Raw genomic sequence first — 19515 nt, 5'->3', positions numbered from 1 at the left:
CTGGAGTCTGCAGCTGTAATACAGGTGATGTGTGTTGGGGATTTTCTGCTGGTTTGGGAGGTGGGGGTTAAGTCTGCAGATACCCTCTCCATAGACAGAATTTTTGGAGTAGCTTTGGGAGTGAATGAGCCAAAACCTGTTGAAAAATTCCTCTGATTTCAACCTGTTTCAAAATTATTTCAGACAAGAGGAGGAAAGGGGACAGGTAACAGAATCTGGATAGCGGCTCCTAGGCAGTACTATGAGAAAGCAGACCTGCTTGTGAGTAGGAGAGGAGAGGATTAATGAAGCTGATGTTCTTAATCAAACTGAAGGCTAAGCTCAGAATTAGCGTGAGATAAAGATGAAACAGAGATAAGAGGGTGACTGGTTACAAAATGGGGACAGAAGGTTAATTTTAATTACTGGTGAGAGATGGAACAACGAATGTGATGGAGAACTGGTAACACGTCCTGATGTGTTAACGCCAAACTCAGCTTCTACCATATGATCTAGATGGAATTAATTTGAGAAAAAAAACCTGGATAGTAAATTTCAAATGTTAATGACATTTCACTAAAATGCTTATAAGCGGAATGATGACCAACGTGTCCTGAAATCCCATGTGGTGGCCCTCAGCCTTGAACAAAACTGCCAGATGATGTGGTCAGAAAAGGCAATGCAAAGAGGGAGTTGCTTCTTTCCCTGATTTTTGATAAAACACATTCAGCTGAAGGGAGGGTAGTTCACAAATTCATTTCTGTCCCTATGTGATCCTGTCTCAGCTCCCCCAGCCTGCCGCTGGAGAAGCAGCCTGCTTCTCCTCTGCTGCCAGAGGAACCCCATTCTCACTGAAAAAAACATGGAACTGCTGGGGCCGGGAGATTTACCTCTTTTGGGACCTTTTGTCTTCAGCAGTTTCTCTTGAGGTTCTCCAGACTGGGGCACTCTGCTCTCTCTGCCTCTCTGGGTGACCTTTCCTCCCCAGAATGCCTTGTCCTGAAGGACATCAACCCCCTAGCAAGGCTTTAGATTCCCTTTGCAGTGGTGGAGGTTGAAACCAATTTATTCTGTGTTGGAGCACTACTCTCCTAATACAGAAGCAGTTTGATTAGTTCAGTGCATTCTGCCAGCTCTCACAGGGTGATGGGAGGGAGTGGGGACTGTAAAGAGTAGAGAAAGAACCATCAGTACCGAAGACTGGCAACCTGTGGGCATGCTCAGAGCTGGAATAAGTTCAAGTGAAAACCAAACTGTTCCTTTGTTTAACCCAACTGAAGAGAATATCCCTCAGCAATTTCTTTTAGTCAGAGATGTGCAAGGCTAGCTTTTAAGTTCACAAACCTAAATCGCACTTGTGCTTCTTGCCCAGATTAAAAGGCACTACCCAACCGTGCTGCTCCAGGAGCACAGTATGAACCAAATTTTGATCTTGAGAATCACTGTTTTCTGAGTCCCTGAAACCTTGCCCTAGGGAAGCTAATAGGGAGTAAATATTTGAATTAGTAAAGGAGACACCTCTTGCTATGCTGTCATAGATGTGTGGGGCATTAAAATGCTAAGCCAATTTCTTGTCCAACTTCTCTCAAGAGGGAAAACCAGATGTTTTTCACCCTGGTGGTATTACTTGTATCCTGCCCTCATTACATTGCTTCCCTCCCTGTGCAGCTCCTCATGGCGGCAGCAAGCGCACCACCGAGTTTTCCTTGTGTTTCTTCCCAGGCTGTGCTGTGCTGTGCATGAGGGGTATAAGCTAACGCCTGTTTTGGCTCCAGTTTTTCCAACCTGTGGTCAGCCTTATAGTGGTAGAACAAGAGAGTAAGGCTTAAGTTCAAGGATGTGAATTGTTTGATCTGCATCAGGCTGCGGTAAGCCCAGTTTAGGGTTGCTCCTGCAAAGCCTTTCTTGGCTTGCCGCATCTGCACGGCCACAGCTCTGCAGGAGGCAGAGAATCTGGCCACAGGACTCTACATGCTTGCACACTTCATTGGTGTTATCCAGTCCAAGGGGGAACACATATCCCCTCTCCAGGGAGATAAACAATTACAGGTTGACTCAGAGGACACATAGCCACAGACACAGGAGCTGGCGCCTGATGCTGGTTTTCCATGTACCCTGCGTCCCTTTGACATCGCCTGCTTCCTTCTGCCTTGACTATTTGTCTCTTCTAGAATTTGGCTTCCTGATCTCAGTACCTCCTGCTGAGGAAATCTCAACAGGGTTATTAACTTCCTAACACTGCAGAAGAGTTTCTCCTTTGTCTTTTGTTCCTTTACCTTAGTATAAGCAGATTCTTGCCTACACAATTGTTTTGACAGTCATGATATTCTCTGCATTATCCTTTGCCATAGCCACTTCAGCAGCCCATGTAATTTTAACAAACACCTAACAGAATCAAGATGTTAAAGTTGACAATAGCATAATAAAAAAATCTCCTTTTAATAATGAACTGGAGCTGCCGTCATCTTGTTTTAGCAGAGTAAAACCTCTTCCCCCCCCCGAACACTTTACAAAGCTATTACATAAAATGCAATGTTAAATGAACAACAAATTACTTTTCCTTTAGCTAGCTTTTAATGCTAATGGTGCTATTTATTCCTGACCTTTTGAAATATTAGATTTTTTAGATGACAACATAAAAAGAATTCTTGTTTGAAAACGCAAGCGACTTTAAACCACATGTTATTACTTGTAAGTATAGCATGCACAAGCATCATTCATTTCAGCGTCCCATTTATGGCTAATTGGTATATATTTCAGTTGACATATATTGTTCTCCTGCAAACGTGTCAAATTCCTTAACGATGTCAGTGACAAAAGCATAGTGCTTGAGATATATAAATTACGCTCTTTACCATATAATCATTCTTATCTATTGGGAATGCTATTTGTGACAAATCATGTTCAAAAATACATGCTAAATCGATTATTTTTTAAAAAACTTTAATATCATACCATTCATGGCTAGTCTTTGATTGAATCTTTAAATGTAGAAATGTTTTGATTTTTATGTGCATCATTTTGTAGCTTTTGAAAAGCTCACTTTATTTATTAAAGGAAGAGTAGCACAGCGCAGATCTTAAAATGTATCTTTTGTTACCAGCATAAGAAAACAAATGGGCTATAATTGTGGATATGGAATGAGTAATTTGGTGAACAACGCTTTGTGCTGTATTTTAGGTTTTATAATTCCTTCCAGAAATTACTATCATTTTGTTGGTGGGCAGCATTGCAATCAGAATTTTAAATATGGGAGCAACTTGGGCCACGTATTTTCATTACATTTTAGATTGCCGTGTGCAATGTATTTCTCTCCTATATTACAGATCATCTGAGAACAATAAAAAAAATTGAAGATTTCATGTGACTCTAATTATTACTGAGATATAGCAGTGCTCATTGTTGTCTTTAGACAATGCTGTCTATAGTCATTACTTTGCTCCATAAATCAGTAAGATAATGAGGTTCTATCTTCCAAGAAATATTTGAGCATATCTTAATTTGGCATTGATGAATTCTGCTTCCTGAACCTCTTGAGGGTTTTTTTAATCTAGTTTGTCATATTAGAGCTTTCATCACTTAGCCACAGCTGACAGTGTTATCTACGCATATTTATCTCCATACCTTTCTGGGATGTGTCCTCAGAGGTTGCAACTAGGAATTTTATTATGTTGTGCCTGAAGGCTATTTTGTTCTTGATTTGAGTGTAAATCACAAGCTATTTTGCCACACCTTCATACTTCAGAAGTATATACTCTGTATGCTTGTACTTCGTTGTGAAAAAACAAGCCTAAACTTGTTACCATCTTGTTCCTGATAAAAACTGGAAACAGTTTCTTCAACAAAAGAGATATTTACTTGAAGAAAATACCACCTTTTGCCAAATAAATTATATAACTTCAGATATCTGTTTTTACTCTCTGCAAACCCTCTCAAATTTAAAGACAAGGAAAGCGTAAAATCTATCAGCATTCCTAATCGGTCAAACCAGAAAGTTTCAGTAGTGGGCAGAGGAAGAAAGCAGGTCAATGTGATGGACCCACTGCCCTAAATGAAAACATACTAATAGCAGCCTACATGCCACTTACTTCAAAATTGTGTCTGTATACAAACAGAAACAAGAAGCAAAATACTCTTCAAATTAATCTAAATGTTGTATTAAATTACACAATAACAACTGACTGGCTACTATACTTGCTAGCATGTTGAAGACTTATATTACGTGAGAACCAAAGACAAAAGTTTCATTCAAGTCCCTCTTTGTGCTATGGCCCAGGTAATGATAGTTGTGGTAAATTTTGTATGAAAAATCTTACCTTTAATTGCATTAAGTGGATAATTGCTTCACATAAAGCAATTAGCAATAGTCCTGGCAAATTGGAGAGGTCCCAGGAGACTGGAGGTCAGCCAGTGTGATGCCCATCTACAGGAAGGAGGATCTGGGACACTACAGGTCTGTCCGCCTGACCTCAGTGCTGGGGGAGGTTATGGAGCAGCTCATCCTGAGGGCCATCGGGGCACGTGCAGGACAACTGGGGGATCAGGCTCAGCTGGCATGGGTTCATGAAAGGCAGGTCCTGCTTGACAAACCCGATCTCCCTCTACAACAAGGTGACCCGCTTAGTGGATGAGGGAAAGGCTGTGGATGTTGTTGACCTGGACCTTAGTAAAGCCTTTGACACCATCTCCCACAGCATCTCCTGGAGAAACTGGCTGCTCATGGCTTGGACGGGTGTGCTCTATGCTGCATAAAAAGCTTGCCGGACAGTTGAGCTCAGAGTGGTAGTAAATGGAGTCACCTCTGGCTGGCAGCAGGTCATAAGTGGGCTCAGTGCTGGGCCAATTCTGTTGAATATCTTCATTGACAATCTGGATGAGGGCCTGAGTGCACCCTCAGTCTGCAGACGACACCCCGTTGGGGGTCAGTGCTGACCTGCCGGGGGGCAGGGGGCTCTGCAGGGGGGTCTGGGCAGGCCGGGCCGATGTGCCGGGGCCACCTGCATGAGGTTCAACCAGGCTCAGTGCCGGGCCCTGCCCGTGGGTCTCACCAGCCCCAGGCAATGCTGCGGGCTGGGGCAGGGGGCTGGGAGCTGCCTGGGGGGAAAGGGCCTGGGGGGGCTGGCTGACGGCCGGCTGGGCAGGAGCCAGCAGGGTGCCCAGGGGGGCAAGGGGGCCAACAGCACCCTGGCTTGTATCTGAAATAGTGTGGCCAGCAGGACCAGGACAGTGACCGTCCCCCTGTACTCGGCACTGGTGGGGCCGCCCCTCGAACCCTGGGCTCAGTTCTGGGCCCCGCACGACAAGAGGGACATGGAGGGGCTGCAGCGTGTCCAGAGCCGGGCAGCGGGGCTGGGGAAGGGGCTGGAGCACAAGGCTGGTGAGGAGCGGCTGAGGGAACTGGGGGCATTTAACCTGGAGAAAAGGAGGCTCAGGGGGACCTTATTGCTCTCCACAGCTCCGACAGGAGGCTGCAGGCAGGTGGGGGTTGGTCTCTTCTCCCAGACAACAAGCAACACAAGAGGAAACGGCCTCAGGTTGTACTAGAGGAGGTTTAGATTGGATATTAGGAAAAATTTCTTCACTGAATGGGTTGTCAAGCATTGGACCAGGCTGCCCAGGCAGGTGGTGGAGTCACCATCCCGGAGCTATGTCAAAAAACATGTAGATGCAGTGCTTGAGGACATGGTTTAGTGATGGACTTGGCAGTCCTGGGTTAACAGTTGGACTTGATCTCAAAGGTCTTTTCCAATGTAAATGAGTTTATGATTCTGTGATTACGGAAGTGAACAGGAGAAAAAGGGGATGTAAACCTCCAAAGCAATTTTTTGCTTTGCAGTATGACACAAAACACTCTTTTGCATAATAATTCACATTATTGTACTTTTGCATATAAATTTAGATAAACATAAGTCTCACTTGCTCTCATCAAAAATAACAGAAATGAGCAATACTGCTGGCTTGGGTGCCTCAGTTTGGGGTACGCAGGTTCAGAGTTTGGATTCTCCCGGGAGTGCTGATTGTCCGCTTTGGAAAGTGAGGTCTCTCATGACAGCGGTACCATGTCCCATTCAAAAGAAGGTTCCCCATGGAGGAGGAATATAGTCACACATATTAACACACACACACACACACACACACACACACAAAACACACAACAAGCACGTGTATGTCTTGTCTGAGTTGATGAAAGGGCAGAAGCCATCACCTTCTTCTCTGAACATGGAGCACTGTGTGTGCTGACCACAGCCTGAGTCGGGCCACAGAAACTTCCAAAGCTGCTGCTTAAAAAGAAAACCAAACTCTTGTTTCAGACTGACAGCCTTTTCCTTGTGGTCCTGAACTCCTTACTCAAACACCAACCATCTCTCATGTGATGAGGGAATAAAAATCAGCAGGAGAGAAGTGTGAATGAGGTTCTCCACCACCTTCAGCTCTCACCACGGCTGCTGTCAGTCCCTCAGGAGGGTCTCTGGCCTGACCTCACGTCTTTCACCAACCTTTCTCATGTCCCCTTTGCTTGCAATTTGGAAACCAACACCATCTGACCATTTTATAACCCTGCAGAGGCACGGGGAGCCAGAGAGGAGGATGTGTTTGGTCCCTCTGCACCCCCATTCTGCAATCTTCCATCTCCAAACCCTTGTCTCCCCACAGAACATGGGGAGGGAGGGTTTGGGAAAGGAGGTTTCTCCATTAAAGAGGGACTGTAGATGCCTCAGTTTTTGCTTTAATTCAAAAAGGAGTCAAAATATCTTCACTGGGTCAAGAAAATCAGCCTCTCTGTTCCTCCCACTGACCCTGAATTACAAACCCTCTCCCCGTGGCTGTGACAGAAAGGGCATGGCAGGGTAGTTCCTAGCAGCGGTGAGCGATTCCCTGCTGGGTCTGAAGGGATGGCGACATGGCAGCAAAAAGGGGCATATTTTTGTTACAAAGGATGCTTGTAGGGGATTAAAAACTTCGTTTTAACAGAGGAAAATGTTACAAGTGAAGAGAAAAGTGACTGCACCAACGAATAATTCTCCTTTTGACCCACAGAGAAAGAGGTGCCTAATGAAAATATATGATCACGGACAGTGTGAAGATAACTGTCTGATCAAATAATGGAATTGTTTTCAGTGATAAGAATGAATCCATTACTAATGCAAATAACGATAATAATTATAATTTGCAATACAGTAAAAATCACCTAGTCTACCTCCTCCTCTGACAGCAGACTGTATAATAAATTATAGGCTGAGAAAAAAAAAAAATTTCAAAGGGATAAAGGTTAAAAGATTAAAAAAAAAATCTGAAACTTAAAAGCTTAACAGGGAAGTCAAGACCTGAAAGCAGAAATTGGTGCTATTAAATAAAGCAATTGTGAAGAATGAGATATTATGGAATTGATTAGCAAACCAGAAACCAAACGTTTCCTCGTATCACTACCTCTTGTCACAGATTTCAATAATTGTGAAAGAACAAAAAAATAAGAGTTGGCGTATAACAAGAAAATTAATTATTTAAATGTAGGTGAATATGCTAATAGTACTCTGGGAAGATGAATATAACTTAACACACAAAAAGCTCTCAGAAGGGTTCAATAAATTTGAGGAGTTTCACCAGTCATTTTTGCTTTGCTTTGGTACCTGAAACAGGTCCAGCTGTTCTGTCAGTCCCAACCAGGACCGCCTTCGCAGACCATGCATCTTCATAGGGCAGATCTTTCAGGGCTCTCTGGGCACACCAAGATGCTCATACCAATTCCATAACTTTCTTTGTTCGTGTGAAGGCTTTTAGGTATGGAGGCAATGTGAAAAATGCTTCATTTCACCTTTGTGGAGGAGCAGAATAAGGCAGATGAAACAAATCTGGTATTACAGAGGTTGCACTACAGTGAGCTGTTTCACCAGTTACAGCAATTCTGCTTTCTCTATCAGTTAAGCAGAGAGAAGATGCGCTACATAAGGCTTACCCATACATGTTGGCATCATACCATTCATACAGAGTTCGGTGATCAAACGTTAGGAATCTACCAAGAGATGATGCGATTCTTTCACACCCATCAGTTCTAAGTAAAATAGCAATTAAGTCACCAACTCTAAAGCACTGTCTTCCAGCACTCTTCATTTAGATCCTCAGTTTCCAAAGCACAGTATGTCCTGTAACAACCACATAAGAAGAACCAGGAATTTTAATGACAAAGGGTATGTGAGGGAGACTTAAAGACCAGAGGGGCTGCCAGCTAGTCAAAAGTAGGGGTGACTACCATTTTAATCTCAGAATGGAGCCCAGTTTTCTGCAGTTGGAGTATTTTATTGCATTTTAAATTCACAGTTTAAAGCACAATGTATCCTACCTAAACTTCCCCAGAAAATTATTCAGGAAGTTAGAGATATCTCACCTTCTTTGAAGTCTTTCATTGCAGCATTTTTCATGTGGCTGAAAAGCTTGACACACTTCAGGTCAGTAAAGCACAAGTAATTCATCAGAACTTCCACATTATAGGTTTCCAAGGAAAATGCTTTAAACAATGCAAATTCTAAAAGCAAAATGAGTGCAAAACCCACAGTATGTTTCATAACCGTGATTTGTGGTTACCTCATAAGTGCAATTTATCAAAAGCACACCCAGCTAATGTAATACTAACTACTGTAACAAGCTCCTAAGGTTTAAACACCCACTCTTCAGACTGCACACAAAAGTGCCTTTAATCAACGTTTGCAAAAGTCAAAACCACAATGTTGTGGGATGACTGATGCACTTCATTCATAAAAGAGAACAGCAAAACGTTTATTGGTATAAAACAGCAACTTTACAAAGTTTGATAGTAAAAGCAACAGTGGTTTAACATGATTTGATGGCAATGTACACTTGATTGTTTACTGTACTGAGGACAGGGTCAGACAAAACCATCAGGGAGACCCTCCTGTTGAGTCATGAGGTTCAGAAAGGACCCTCTTGCATTCTAAACTCCTTCTCAGAGGGGAGTTTAGGTGTGGTTAGATCCAGACCTAGTCCCAGGCTTGGTCAACGGTTTATATCTAAAGGATTATACATGCACAAACAATCCTTTATCCACTTAGCTAAGATTTCCAAATTTAGCATGCTATGAACCACTTACCAAGAATCTGTTGCAGCAAGGAGTCTCTCAGCCTCAAGCAGTAACCTTGAGAGGTGTCCTTACTCAAGGGAAATCCTGGCATGCAGCCCACTGTCGTCCAGGAGAGCTTGACAGATAAGATAATTCATTTATAGGCATATTTGCATACCAACTCCAGAAGTTAGTTTCTTTCAGACTTTCAGACCTTGACCAGCACTGTGGCCAGGTGCGTGCATTGCTTCAGTTAGCCCTTGGCTATTGTATTGTTACCTGTCTCCCCTGAATCCACTTTGACACATACAGCCATCATGACCAGATGCACATATTACAACTGCCACTGGTGGTGATCACTTGAGCAGTGTTAGAGCAATAAAAGTCAGGATGCAGGGGAGCACACAGCCCCACACAACACGCTTTAACTACTCACACCACATTTTGTTTGGTGATGCTTTGCCAGGGCTTTCTGTTTTGTACTGCAATGTGCACAACACGTCTGTCCTCCATGTGTGTGTACACAGAACAACTTCAGCATTGGTTTCCAAAGTCCTTCCAGCAACAAGATGTTTATCTGCAAGAAAACAGCATCCACTGTCTAATCCTCAAAGCTGCTAACAGAGCTGTAAAAAAGATCACAGGTCTATAAAACCTGATTGAAAGACCTGGGGTCTAGTTAGAGAGTTAGATTCAGGGCAAGCATGAAACCAGTCTTCAGATAATGCCAAAAGCTGTCAGAGCAGGAATGGGATGAAATCTTCCTGTGTTCTCCAGGGGCAGACAGCCACAGAGAGTCAGAGTTCACATTATGCAAAACTTTAGAAAGGTTACAACAGCAAAACACAAACTGCCCAGGCAGGTAGCACCACTGCAGTGTCAGAAGGTTTAAAACCAGATTAAACAAAAGTTGGGAGTAGCTTAGGCAGAACTAACAGTGTTTTGTAATTGGGAGGTGAGATATAGTTGGTGCCTGAGGTCCTTTCCAGCTACATACATCTTCTGTGATGCTCTGACAGATCTGCAATTGCAGTCAGCGAAAATACTGCATGGGTCTGCACAGAGATAGAGAAGAAAAAGGGAAAAAAATCTAAAGCCACAATTAATACTACCTACTACCCAACTCTGAAGGAGAGAAATGATAAAAGCTTCTGTGGGATGTGATCAGCATACTCTGGCAACATCCCCTCAGATCTGTAGCATGTTTGGCAAGCGTGTGACACTTCCTGACCTTCAATCTTATGTCTCTCATCCTTAAGACACAAGAAAGTGACTACAAAATTAATCTAAATACATTTTGGAACACCCTCAATTACGTTACTTGATTCTTCAAATATCTTACACAATTATCAGACTTAAATGTTGACCTTGTTGCCATGAGCTGACAAAATTTCTGTTCTCCTGCCCACCTGTGTACTCTCGCTAAGGCTTTTTTGATGGACAAGGCAGCTAGCTGCGTGTTCCCACCACCCTGCAGATACTACTGCCATCTGGGATCTCTGCTTACATAAGCAACACAGGGAGAAAATTATCTGAAGGAGGATGCTGTAACACTGTTCGTAGAAAAACACACTTAAATACAGGAACCCCTGCAGATGTCATGCAGGACCAGCATCCTTTCTGCTGGAATCAGCTCTGCTCACAGTTAACTTCCTCCAACATTCTGAGGCATCGATAGTCATCTGAAGTGTGTGTGTTGAGGGGGTGGAACAGGCTGAGAAAATAGATTCGCTATGATTGTCGCTAGATGAAAAGTAAAAGCTCTGTGAACACCCCATTATCCTGCAGTGCTTTACCTGCAACCTTGGTACCTTAGCAAATATGCGGTGATGGCACATACAGCAGGCAGCTTGTCTGCAGGAAGCACCAGGTCAGCGCTGAGGGTTGTTCTTTGTACTACAAAGGAAAAGGATATGTTCAGTCTGGTGTCCGCCCTTATCAGCTGATGGCAGACGGAAGTTCCCACTGGAGGTGCAGAGCTTATTCCTCAGAGGAAAGGAAATACTCCTTGTTGTCCTTAGGAAAGGGGCAGTCACCTTTCCAACTCCTTAGATTACTGTGGTTTAACAAACTCTGGCATTCACAGCTGTCAGTCTCACCACCCCTTTCTACTTTGAAACCTCTGACCTTCAGTTATTGCTGGAGCACATCAGTGCCTCTGCCCTGCCTCATCCACACACCTCTCCAGCCAACTCCTTCGGTTTCCTTACACTCAGTCCGGTATCGTCCTCCTTTTACTTGTTGACTCTGCTGCAGCACACAGTATTCACTGACTAAGCTTATATTGTATTTTTCATTTCTCCGTGTTTATGTAAGCTTAGCTCTGGATGCTGCTAGAAGGATCACAGCAGCTGCAATCTACCAAGTTCTTAATCTTTTGCCATTACATGGTAGCAAACACTATGTCCTAGGTTGACGATTTCTGCTTTGGGCACAAAGGCAGTGCTCCTGGGATATAGCATCTAATAAACTTTTCCCTATTACTACAGTCCCTGAAAAATGAGAAAATAAATGCTACTTCAAAATTATAGACAGCACCCACTCAACTGTATGTTAAAGAAAGAAGATACAGAAAAAATATTTGCAGTAAACCAACTAACTCTATATGCTGCATAGTTCCTTAATATCACTGAGGTATATGCTCAGCTGCTTTGGATATACCCCTTAGTGATGCTGAGATCATATTTATTTATTTATTTTTATTCTATGAGCACATCCACATGTCAAGTCACAGGTATGAAAACAGAATTGTCATGAACTCATACCTCACAAATACACCATGAACATCTTCACCTCCCCAGAGGCTACTCAGCCCTCCTGACATTTGCTGTGATGCGTTTTCAGGATGGCATAAGACACTTTTTGCTGCAAGAAATTGATCTTTGCCTCTGTGGAACTGCACAGGCTGTAGTGCAAACTGCTCCCTTTGTTTGAACACCCACTTTCAGATCTCTAATTTGAAGGAGAAAAAAAAAAGCACAAAATTCTGCCTCCTAATACCTTGTTGCAACTCTACTGCAGTCCCACCACAAAAATGTTTCTGTGTGTTAGAACACAGTGAGGAATGAATGAGAACTAATAAAACAGAATTTATTCCTGAAAAAAGGACATACAAGTTTTCCAACATCAGTACCGAAGGAGACTGGCAAATAACAGGCCTGAACGCCAGTTACACAAAGCATCTGCAGTTCTCAGTAATTTAGCCAAGCTGCATCTCTTGAAAATCAGGCAGCTCTTGCACTGAGTAGGGAGGCTCAGAATCCATTGTTCTTAACACAGATGTCTGGGTGGGGGTTAATGTAGCTGCTTAGGAAACTGAAAGGGGAGAATCTCTGGGAAAGTTGGACACTGCTGTCATGGAGGTTGTTTTGTAAATTGTTTTATTCCATGACTATTAACACTAAAAGACTGCCTGCAAATTTCAGTAGGAATTTACGTGATCTTAGTAGAACCAACAATTTATACAAACTCCTTCCTATCAAGATGGGGCTGTAACTTTAAATATAAACAGACTTATAAGATTTAGATTTAAAATTTAGAAAAGTCTAGTGAAAGGACCAAATTCTGAATGCACATACATGAAACTCCCCTGGAAATCAGAGCAACGTGCTGGAACACTGAAAGCAAAATTTGCTTCTTAATATGTCCCTGAAGACTGTAACTATATTTCCCATTGTACTAGTAACATTAATTGAATGTTTAGCTGAAATCAAGTTCATTACAAGTTAAATACAGTACCTAGCCCATTAGGATGGTGTTTATAATTATAGTCATAAAGGACTTGTAAAACATCTTCATTGCAGAAAATAGGTGGAAGTTGGGGCGTAGCAGCTGCTATGCATCTCAGTACATTCTCTGCATCTTTGCATCTGAGCAGCATTGTAGACTAGGGTCACATACACCACTGAATGGTCTCCACAGCTAGTGCCAACACTGCCGAATTTTAGAGGGACATGGCCTGCAACAGTCCGAAGAAAAAGATAATATTGCACAAACTGTTTTTCTCAGTGCAGCTGGACCTTACTAAACATTCCTAGGTCTAGAAACACACACTAAAGATGTACACTCTCATGCAAATATACCCGGTTATTGGCCAGCTTATTGGCCTGATAATAATTTTAACAATAAACCAGACTTTGACAAGGCCTAAGAGACTACAGACCTCCCTGATATATCGATTTTTATATTTGATCTCTTAGCTCTCTCAGAGCATCATTATAGAAAATACCTAATCCGCTTTCGGTATTGTCCAAAGCCTTTCTGCCTTAACTCCAACAGACACTTTACTCAGAGCTACACCAACTTTCACAGAAGTTGAGTAATCACCAGGAGTAGACTTCTCCCATGGGCGCATCCAAAGCCCCCCTAGAAAGTACACAAGTGAATTAAAAATGCAGCAGCCTCTTGTCAAAGAGTTGTGCGCACTGCACAGGGGGCTGGAAGCCCTTGACAAAGCCCGTAGGTGTCCACACATCTAAAAGGCTGAATAAATCTTACAAGCAGTGCACACAGTTGGTGTCACTTTTGCTAAGTTACGCATATGAAGGAGCATCCAAATGCAAGTATAACCACTTATCCTTTCTCACTTTTTTTTTTTTAATAGCCATTTTCAGAAAATAGTAACACCCAAAAAGAATAAATACTTTTACGGTATTTTATTTGACATGATTGAAGACACAAGAACACTCAAGATACAATCCAGACAAGTTGTGAACAGCTCCAAACATCAGTGAAACCTGAATTTATCTTGCACAGAGGTGAACAAGACCACAATGGTTGGTTTTATAGTATAGTTTAAGACTATTTCAAGCAGGTGAGTACTGTGACGTTATGCCCAACAACTTTATACTATTCATCCGCTTAAGCCACTTTGTATCATAAATATGCAGCTTATCTTGGCGATTACATCTCTGCAATATATAATTAGCCTTCTCATAATAATGCATTAAAACTCCTGTATATAAATAAATATTGGTATTTTCATACCAACATAGACTGCCCTAACCACCACTGCACATTTATCATATTCTAGCACAATTAATCATTCCATCACAATTAACTGCTAACTTTGAGCCTAGAGTTAAGTAACTTGGACCCAAACTGGCAAGTTGCTGCTCAGAGCAAAACTTCTGCCAAGACCTTCTGCTTTCCCTAAGGATAGCAGGCCTTCTCCTTTCAACATTAAGTTGCACAATGTCATCTGAAACCCCTACCAAAAAATGCTCCGCAGGGATTCTCCTGCAAAGGTATCAGAACAACTATTCTAAAAATTACTCATTTCCTAATAAATTTCATATTAATTTTACAGCCTAACTTCCTTTATCAAAATGGGCATCCGCATGCCACTTACAATGTAAAGTTGTTTAACTGGGTTATAGACTACAGACCACAGCTTAATATTCTACTTACAATTCTAACTCCTTAGAGACAAGCTAATTTCCATTCTTAGAATTAAAGAGGGCAACAAGGACAGCTGGGAGTTTGTTCGGTAGTTCAGTGCGCTGCAATGATAAGCTTGATAGTGCTCTCATCAGACTGAATGAGGAAGTGCAAAAATATGTAAACCACATTTTACAGTTACAGTAATTTCAGCAACAAACCCCTGCTTGGATCCAGATGGGATCTTACAAAAGGTGAATAAGAAAGGGCAGAAACTGGTACTGTGCAGGGAACTCTGCTTCAGAAGAGCTGCAGAAAATACCCTGAGCATTCCCTGCAGACAGGCTGAAAACAGCACAAAAATCATGGGCCACCTGATCTCGCAGTTCACCGCCCTCCTCTCCAGAGGGGAGCGGGGGAGGTTGCAGCCATTTATTAAACCAAATTCTGTGTTAACTTAAGGCCACCAGAAACAAATCTGTGCAGAATTGGACCGATTCAGTTTAACATAGGATGTAAAGACACTGAAACCTACTTTTCTTCAAGAATTTTGTCTTTTGGTAGGTGGTAGTGGTAGACAGAGACTGGGTCTTACCTGCAGCTACAATAAATCCGTGTTGCCTGGCTTTGGAAGGTAGTTTTGTGTTTGTTTTTTTAAAAACTAGAGAATATCCTTAATGAAACCCCAAAACCTAGTAAAGCTTTATATCCAGATCAATAAATCTATTTTTTAACTTGGATTTACAGGAGGATTCATCCATTATTATGATGAACTGCTGGAGATGGAATGGTCACTGTCTGAAACAAAGAAATGAAAATCCCAGCAACACACTACTGCATCTGTGCAATATGCTTAACTGGTATGACTTATGTTGCAGGAAGAACGTTGTATTCTCTGACACACCAACATTTCTTTCCTATTATTATAAGATCAGCCTTTTACATTTCATACCTTACCATCGTTAAAAGCCTATAATTACAGAAGCTGATTGAGAAACTATGTTATTTAAAATTAACAGCTGAATGAAATCAACAGAGGCAAAGAGCATTTTTATACAAGAAAATAGCACTGTAGAAAGAAAGAGTCTGTACAATATTTAAATATTGTATATACATAAAATTATATCATTCATAACTCATCTTAAAGTTTCTCTTGTTTGTAAACCGTGGAAAGCAACACACAAAAAAATCCTGGTATTCAGCTTTTAAAGCATTTAGCAGGCAGCAGGAAACTGAATGCTCGCAAGCACACTTTGTAATTATAGAAAGTATCCAGCGAGATACTGTGACTAGCATTCTCCATAGTCCTTTTTTTTTTGATTTTTTTTTTTTTTTTTTTAAGCTGAATGCAGAAGAGATTTCACATTCAACTAGGGAATCCTGCAGGAGACACAGAAAACTCAATGGCAAAATGCAGTAGATCAGTTCTGCAGCTCTTTACTGTGGCAAAACTCCAGGCTAAACACAAAAATCTTAAGTGCAGGACTGGAACGTAAATAAGTAAAATAATTCATAATGCTTTCTTTTCCCAAAAGTGTCAGTAATGAATTTAACTTATGCTCAATGTATTAGAAAGGAGGTTTAGTTTAACAATTAACATTGCAAAGTTTCAAAAATGTAATGAATTCCAGCAGGTAATCAGGCAGCTCTGTAAAACTAAATGCTCTGAAAGTGTCAGCATTTTAGGGTGATTCAAAAGGTTAGTATCATTCTGCCAATTTGGAGTGGAGTTTAGATTTGAATCTGAAGTTATCAGTTCATGGCAGATACAGATTGTAGGTTTCAGAAGTTATCCACCTGTAGCATTTTGCAAAATAAAAACTCTTCCAGTTGCAGAAGAAATTTTCCAGGTGGATATGCTTAAGAAAACATTTTCAGAAAGTTACTTGGCAAACAAGATGCTACTGTGACCATCATTGTATTTCACCTGCATTAGAGTTATGTGCTTGTAGCCACGTATGGAATACTTTATTTAATGCTATCTGTAGTTTCATTCTTTTGCCTTCCAATTTACTGGCCATTCAACTCAACCCAGAAATACATTTTACTTAATTAAAACCTCTGTTATTCAAAACATATTACAGTACTTCTGATCTGGATGTTTTCTCTCTTAACTTGTTTAAATCTTCCTGGACAGCCATCACCTAACTGTACTTCCAAATCTTAACACAGGGATTATCAAGAAAAGAAATATAATCACTTGGAGAAGTGCTTGGTAAACCAGATGGGTCAGAGGGACCTCAACAGGCTGGAGAGATGTGCAGACAGGACAGACCTCATGAAGTTCAACAAAGGCAAGCGCAGGATCCTGCACCTGGGGAGAAGCAACCCCATGCAGCAGTATACACTGCCAGCCATCTGCCTGGGAAGCAGCTCTGCAGAAAAAGCCCTCTGGGTCTTGGTAGACACAAAGCTGAGCATGACCCTTGCAACAAAGAATGCCAATAGCCTCCTATTAGCCTTCCTCATTAGGAAGAGCATTGCCAGCAGGTCAAAGAAAGCGATTATTTCCCTTTATTCAGCCCTGGTGAGACCACATCTGGGGTGTTGGGTCCAGTCTTGTGCTTCTCAGTACAAGAGAGACATGGTCATACCTGACTGAGACCAGCAAAGGGTCGTGAAGATGATGGAGAGACTGAGTAAGCTGAGACTGTTCAGACTCGAGAAGATTCAGGCAATGCTAGAAACATGTATAAAGGCCTGGTAGGAAACAGTACAGAAGATGGAGTCAGACTTCTCAGAGGTATCCAGTGAAGAAACAAGAGGCAATGGGCAAAATTTGAAACTCAAGAAATTCCTTTTAAACATAAGAAAAAAACTTTTTTGCAGTGAGGGTTGTCAAATACTGGAACAGGCTGCCCAGACTTCAGGCATCTCCATCGCTGGAGATATTCAAAACTTGACAAAGTACCCTGCTCTGGTTGACACTGCTTAGAGCTGAGAAGTTGGATCAGACAGTCAATGGGTGTCCTCTCCAACCTCAACCATTCTGTGATTCTATGATTTCAGATGGAGACTAATAAAAGAAAGTTTACAATACCCAAAAGGGAAATAGCTTTGTTCTTAATAATTTTCCAAAGCATAATGAGGGTAACACTAGCTATTTAATCCAACAGCTTGTTCTGAGAGTTTGGACAATAAAGGCTTTGTTTTCAAACTGAAGCAATCAATATGAGGCTCCTAAATATATATATATATATATTTACTAAATCTAATTTTAAGGATTCCTGAGGATCTTCTTTTCAGTAGGATCTAAGAATTTAAGAAACTCAGTTCCCATTTCTTTAAGTCATTGACTTTCAGCACTACAAATTTTGAAAGCCCAGGGCAAAAATGAAAGAACAAAAGAATACTATAGACTACTAATTTGTTTCCGTTGCCAGAGGATGGTGCTGTTTAAACAAGTACCTCACACAGATACCACATGGGTTAGGGAGTTTTTCTTGGGAGGAAGAGGAAGAACAAGAACAAGGCAAATAGACTGCAGTTTTATATCTTTTAAACTAATCTCCAGGTGCCAACAATAATCAGTATTTACTTAATAAAGGTAGATCTTTAAGCATGCTTGAATAATTTGGGAACTTTTACTACCTCTGGAACTTTTGCTCCCAAAACTTTTTAAGGGTCTTTCAACATCCAGCCTTTGGTCATCAAAGGCACGAACATGACATACCCCACCTTACTAGCTGTTCTCATATAGCCTGCTGAAATTCAAGGTGATTATGTGGTATATGAAAGTCAAAAAATGGAATAGTGGAAGATCAGTCTCACAAACAGGCTGTGGTGGGGAAAATGGGCTGTTAGTAGTTTAAGAAATCAATACCAACTTTGACACTTTTAGAGGTGGCAACATCAATGGCCATGGCTTTGATTTCAGTGTCCCCAAACTGCATAAGTGTTTTGATCTCCCGCCGGTTTGGCACTGAAGCATCAGTTCCCGTGAGATCCAAGCGAAGGGTGCCACACTTTTTCACTCCAGATTCAGTGATGAAGCTAACATTATCTTGTTCTGAGCTATAAATATTGATCACTATTACTAACTGAGAAGGTTTGGCAGGTGTGTAACTGCGTGTCACAGTTTCTCCAAGGGCTACAGATTGGTCAGCTGAGATAAACTTGTCAAAGACATCAGTGCACCAGCGTGTGCCATCTTTGACCAGCAGCTTCTCTGGTGGATGCTTCCCTTCCACAAACCGATTGAGCACACCCACACCATAGGTGAGAGGTGAACGCCGCACTTTGATGACAGCAGGGTCTAGACCGAAGAGAACAGCTCCTTTGAGGATAGTGAGCCCCACATCCTGAGGAATGATGACTCGACACCTCGAACCAAAAGCGCTCTGGACAGCTTGTTGGAGTAAGGGGGATTCAGCGAAGCCACCAACCAGGAACAGAAACTTGACATTTGTCACTTCTGGCTTATCAAACACATCACCTAAACAGAAACAGAGCCCATTCAGTAGGGAAAAATCCACTGTGACAAGGCAATGGGGGTGAAACTCCTAATGCCCAAGTGCACTGAATATCCCCCACACACACACAAGATCTGAAACTGCCACACCTATGTGGGCATCCCACCCACACTGCCACTCTCATCATGCACTAGTTCCACTTCTGTAGTCTCTCCTATATTTCACTGTGAATGGAAACTTATTTCAAAGCATACAATATTTCTGAAGTGGCATTTAGAACAGAATTTTTATTTACCTCCTACCAGTAAAGGGAGACAGGGATTTCTTGCAAAGAAATCCTGCCAGTCACATTATTATCATCTTGCCACTTCAGGGATCAGTGAGATATTCCCAAACCTAATCGATTCACATACCCTTTATGGCATTCCAGATAAGTTACCCCATTTAAAATTCACTTGTTATTTCTGACCCTAACATCTCAACCACAATAAGTACCATCTGCAAAATAATACCTCCTTACATTTTTACAGATGTTGTTTCTTAGCTTAAGCCCACATCTCCTACATTCAAGAATATCATACAGTTCAGTTGTAGGCTTACCCTGAGTTCAAGTAACTGAGGCAGCACAACTCAGTTATCCATCACAACTATTGTAATTCTAGGTCTCTCCCT

The 19515-nt window shown here is 41.8% G+C and overlaps 1 protein-coding gene across 2 annotated transcripts in view; it reads right to left on the bottom strand.

Moving 5' to 3' along the window:
• Positions 1–13692: 13692 nt before the first annotated feature.
• HSPA12A (heat shock protein family A (Hsp70) member 12A) overlaps positions 13693–19515 on the bottom strand; it is a 92493-nt gene continuing 86670 nt past the window's right edge. For both annotated transcript variants that reach the window (XM_027812169.2, XM_055720730.1), the window contains one exon: positions 13693–18866. In XM_027812169.2, the coding sequence (XP_027667970.1) occupies positions 18232–18866 (635 nt within the window). In that variant the 3' untranslated portion in view covers positions 13693–18231. The remainder of the gene's footprint in view (positions 18867–19515) is intronic.

Source organism: Falco cherrug, chromosome 9, assembly GCF_023634085.1.
Source record: "Falco cherrug isolate bFalChe1 chromosome 9, bFalChe1.pri, whole genome shotgun sequence".
NCBI classification, from domain to species: domain Eukaryota; kingdom Metazoa; phylum Chordata; class Aves; order Falconiformes; family Falconidae; genus Falco; species Falco cherrug.
The sequence above is the reverse complement of the archived record's forward strand: the minus strand, read 5'-3'. Positions and strand labels throughout refer to the sequence as shown.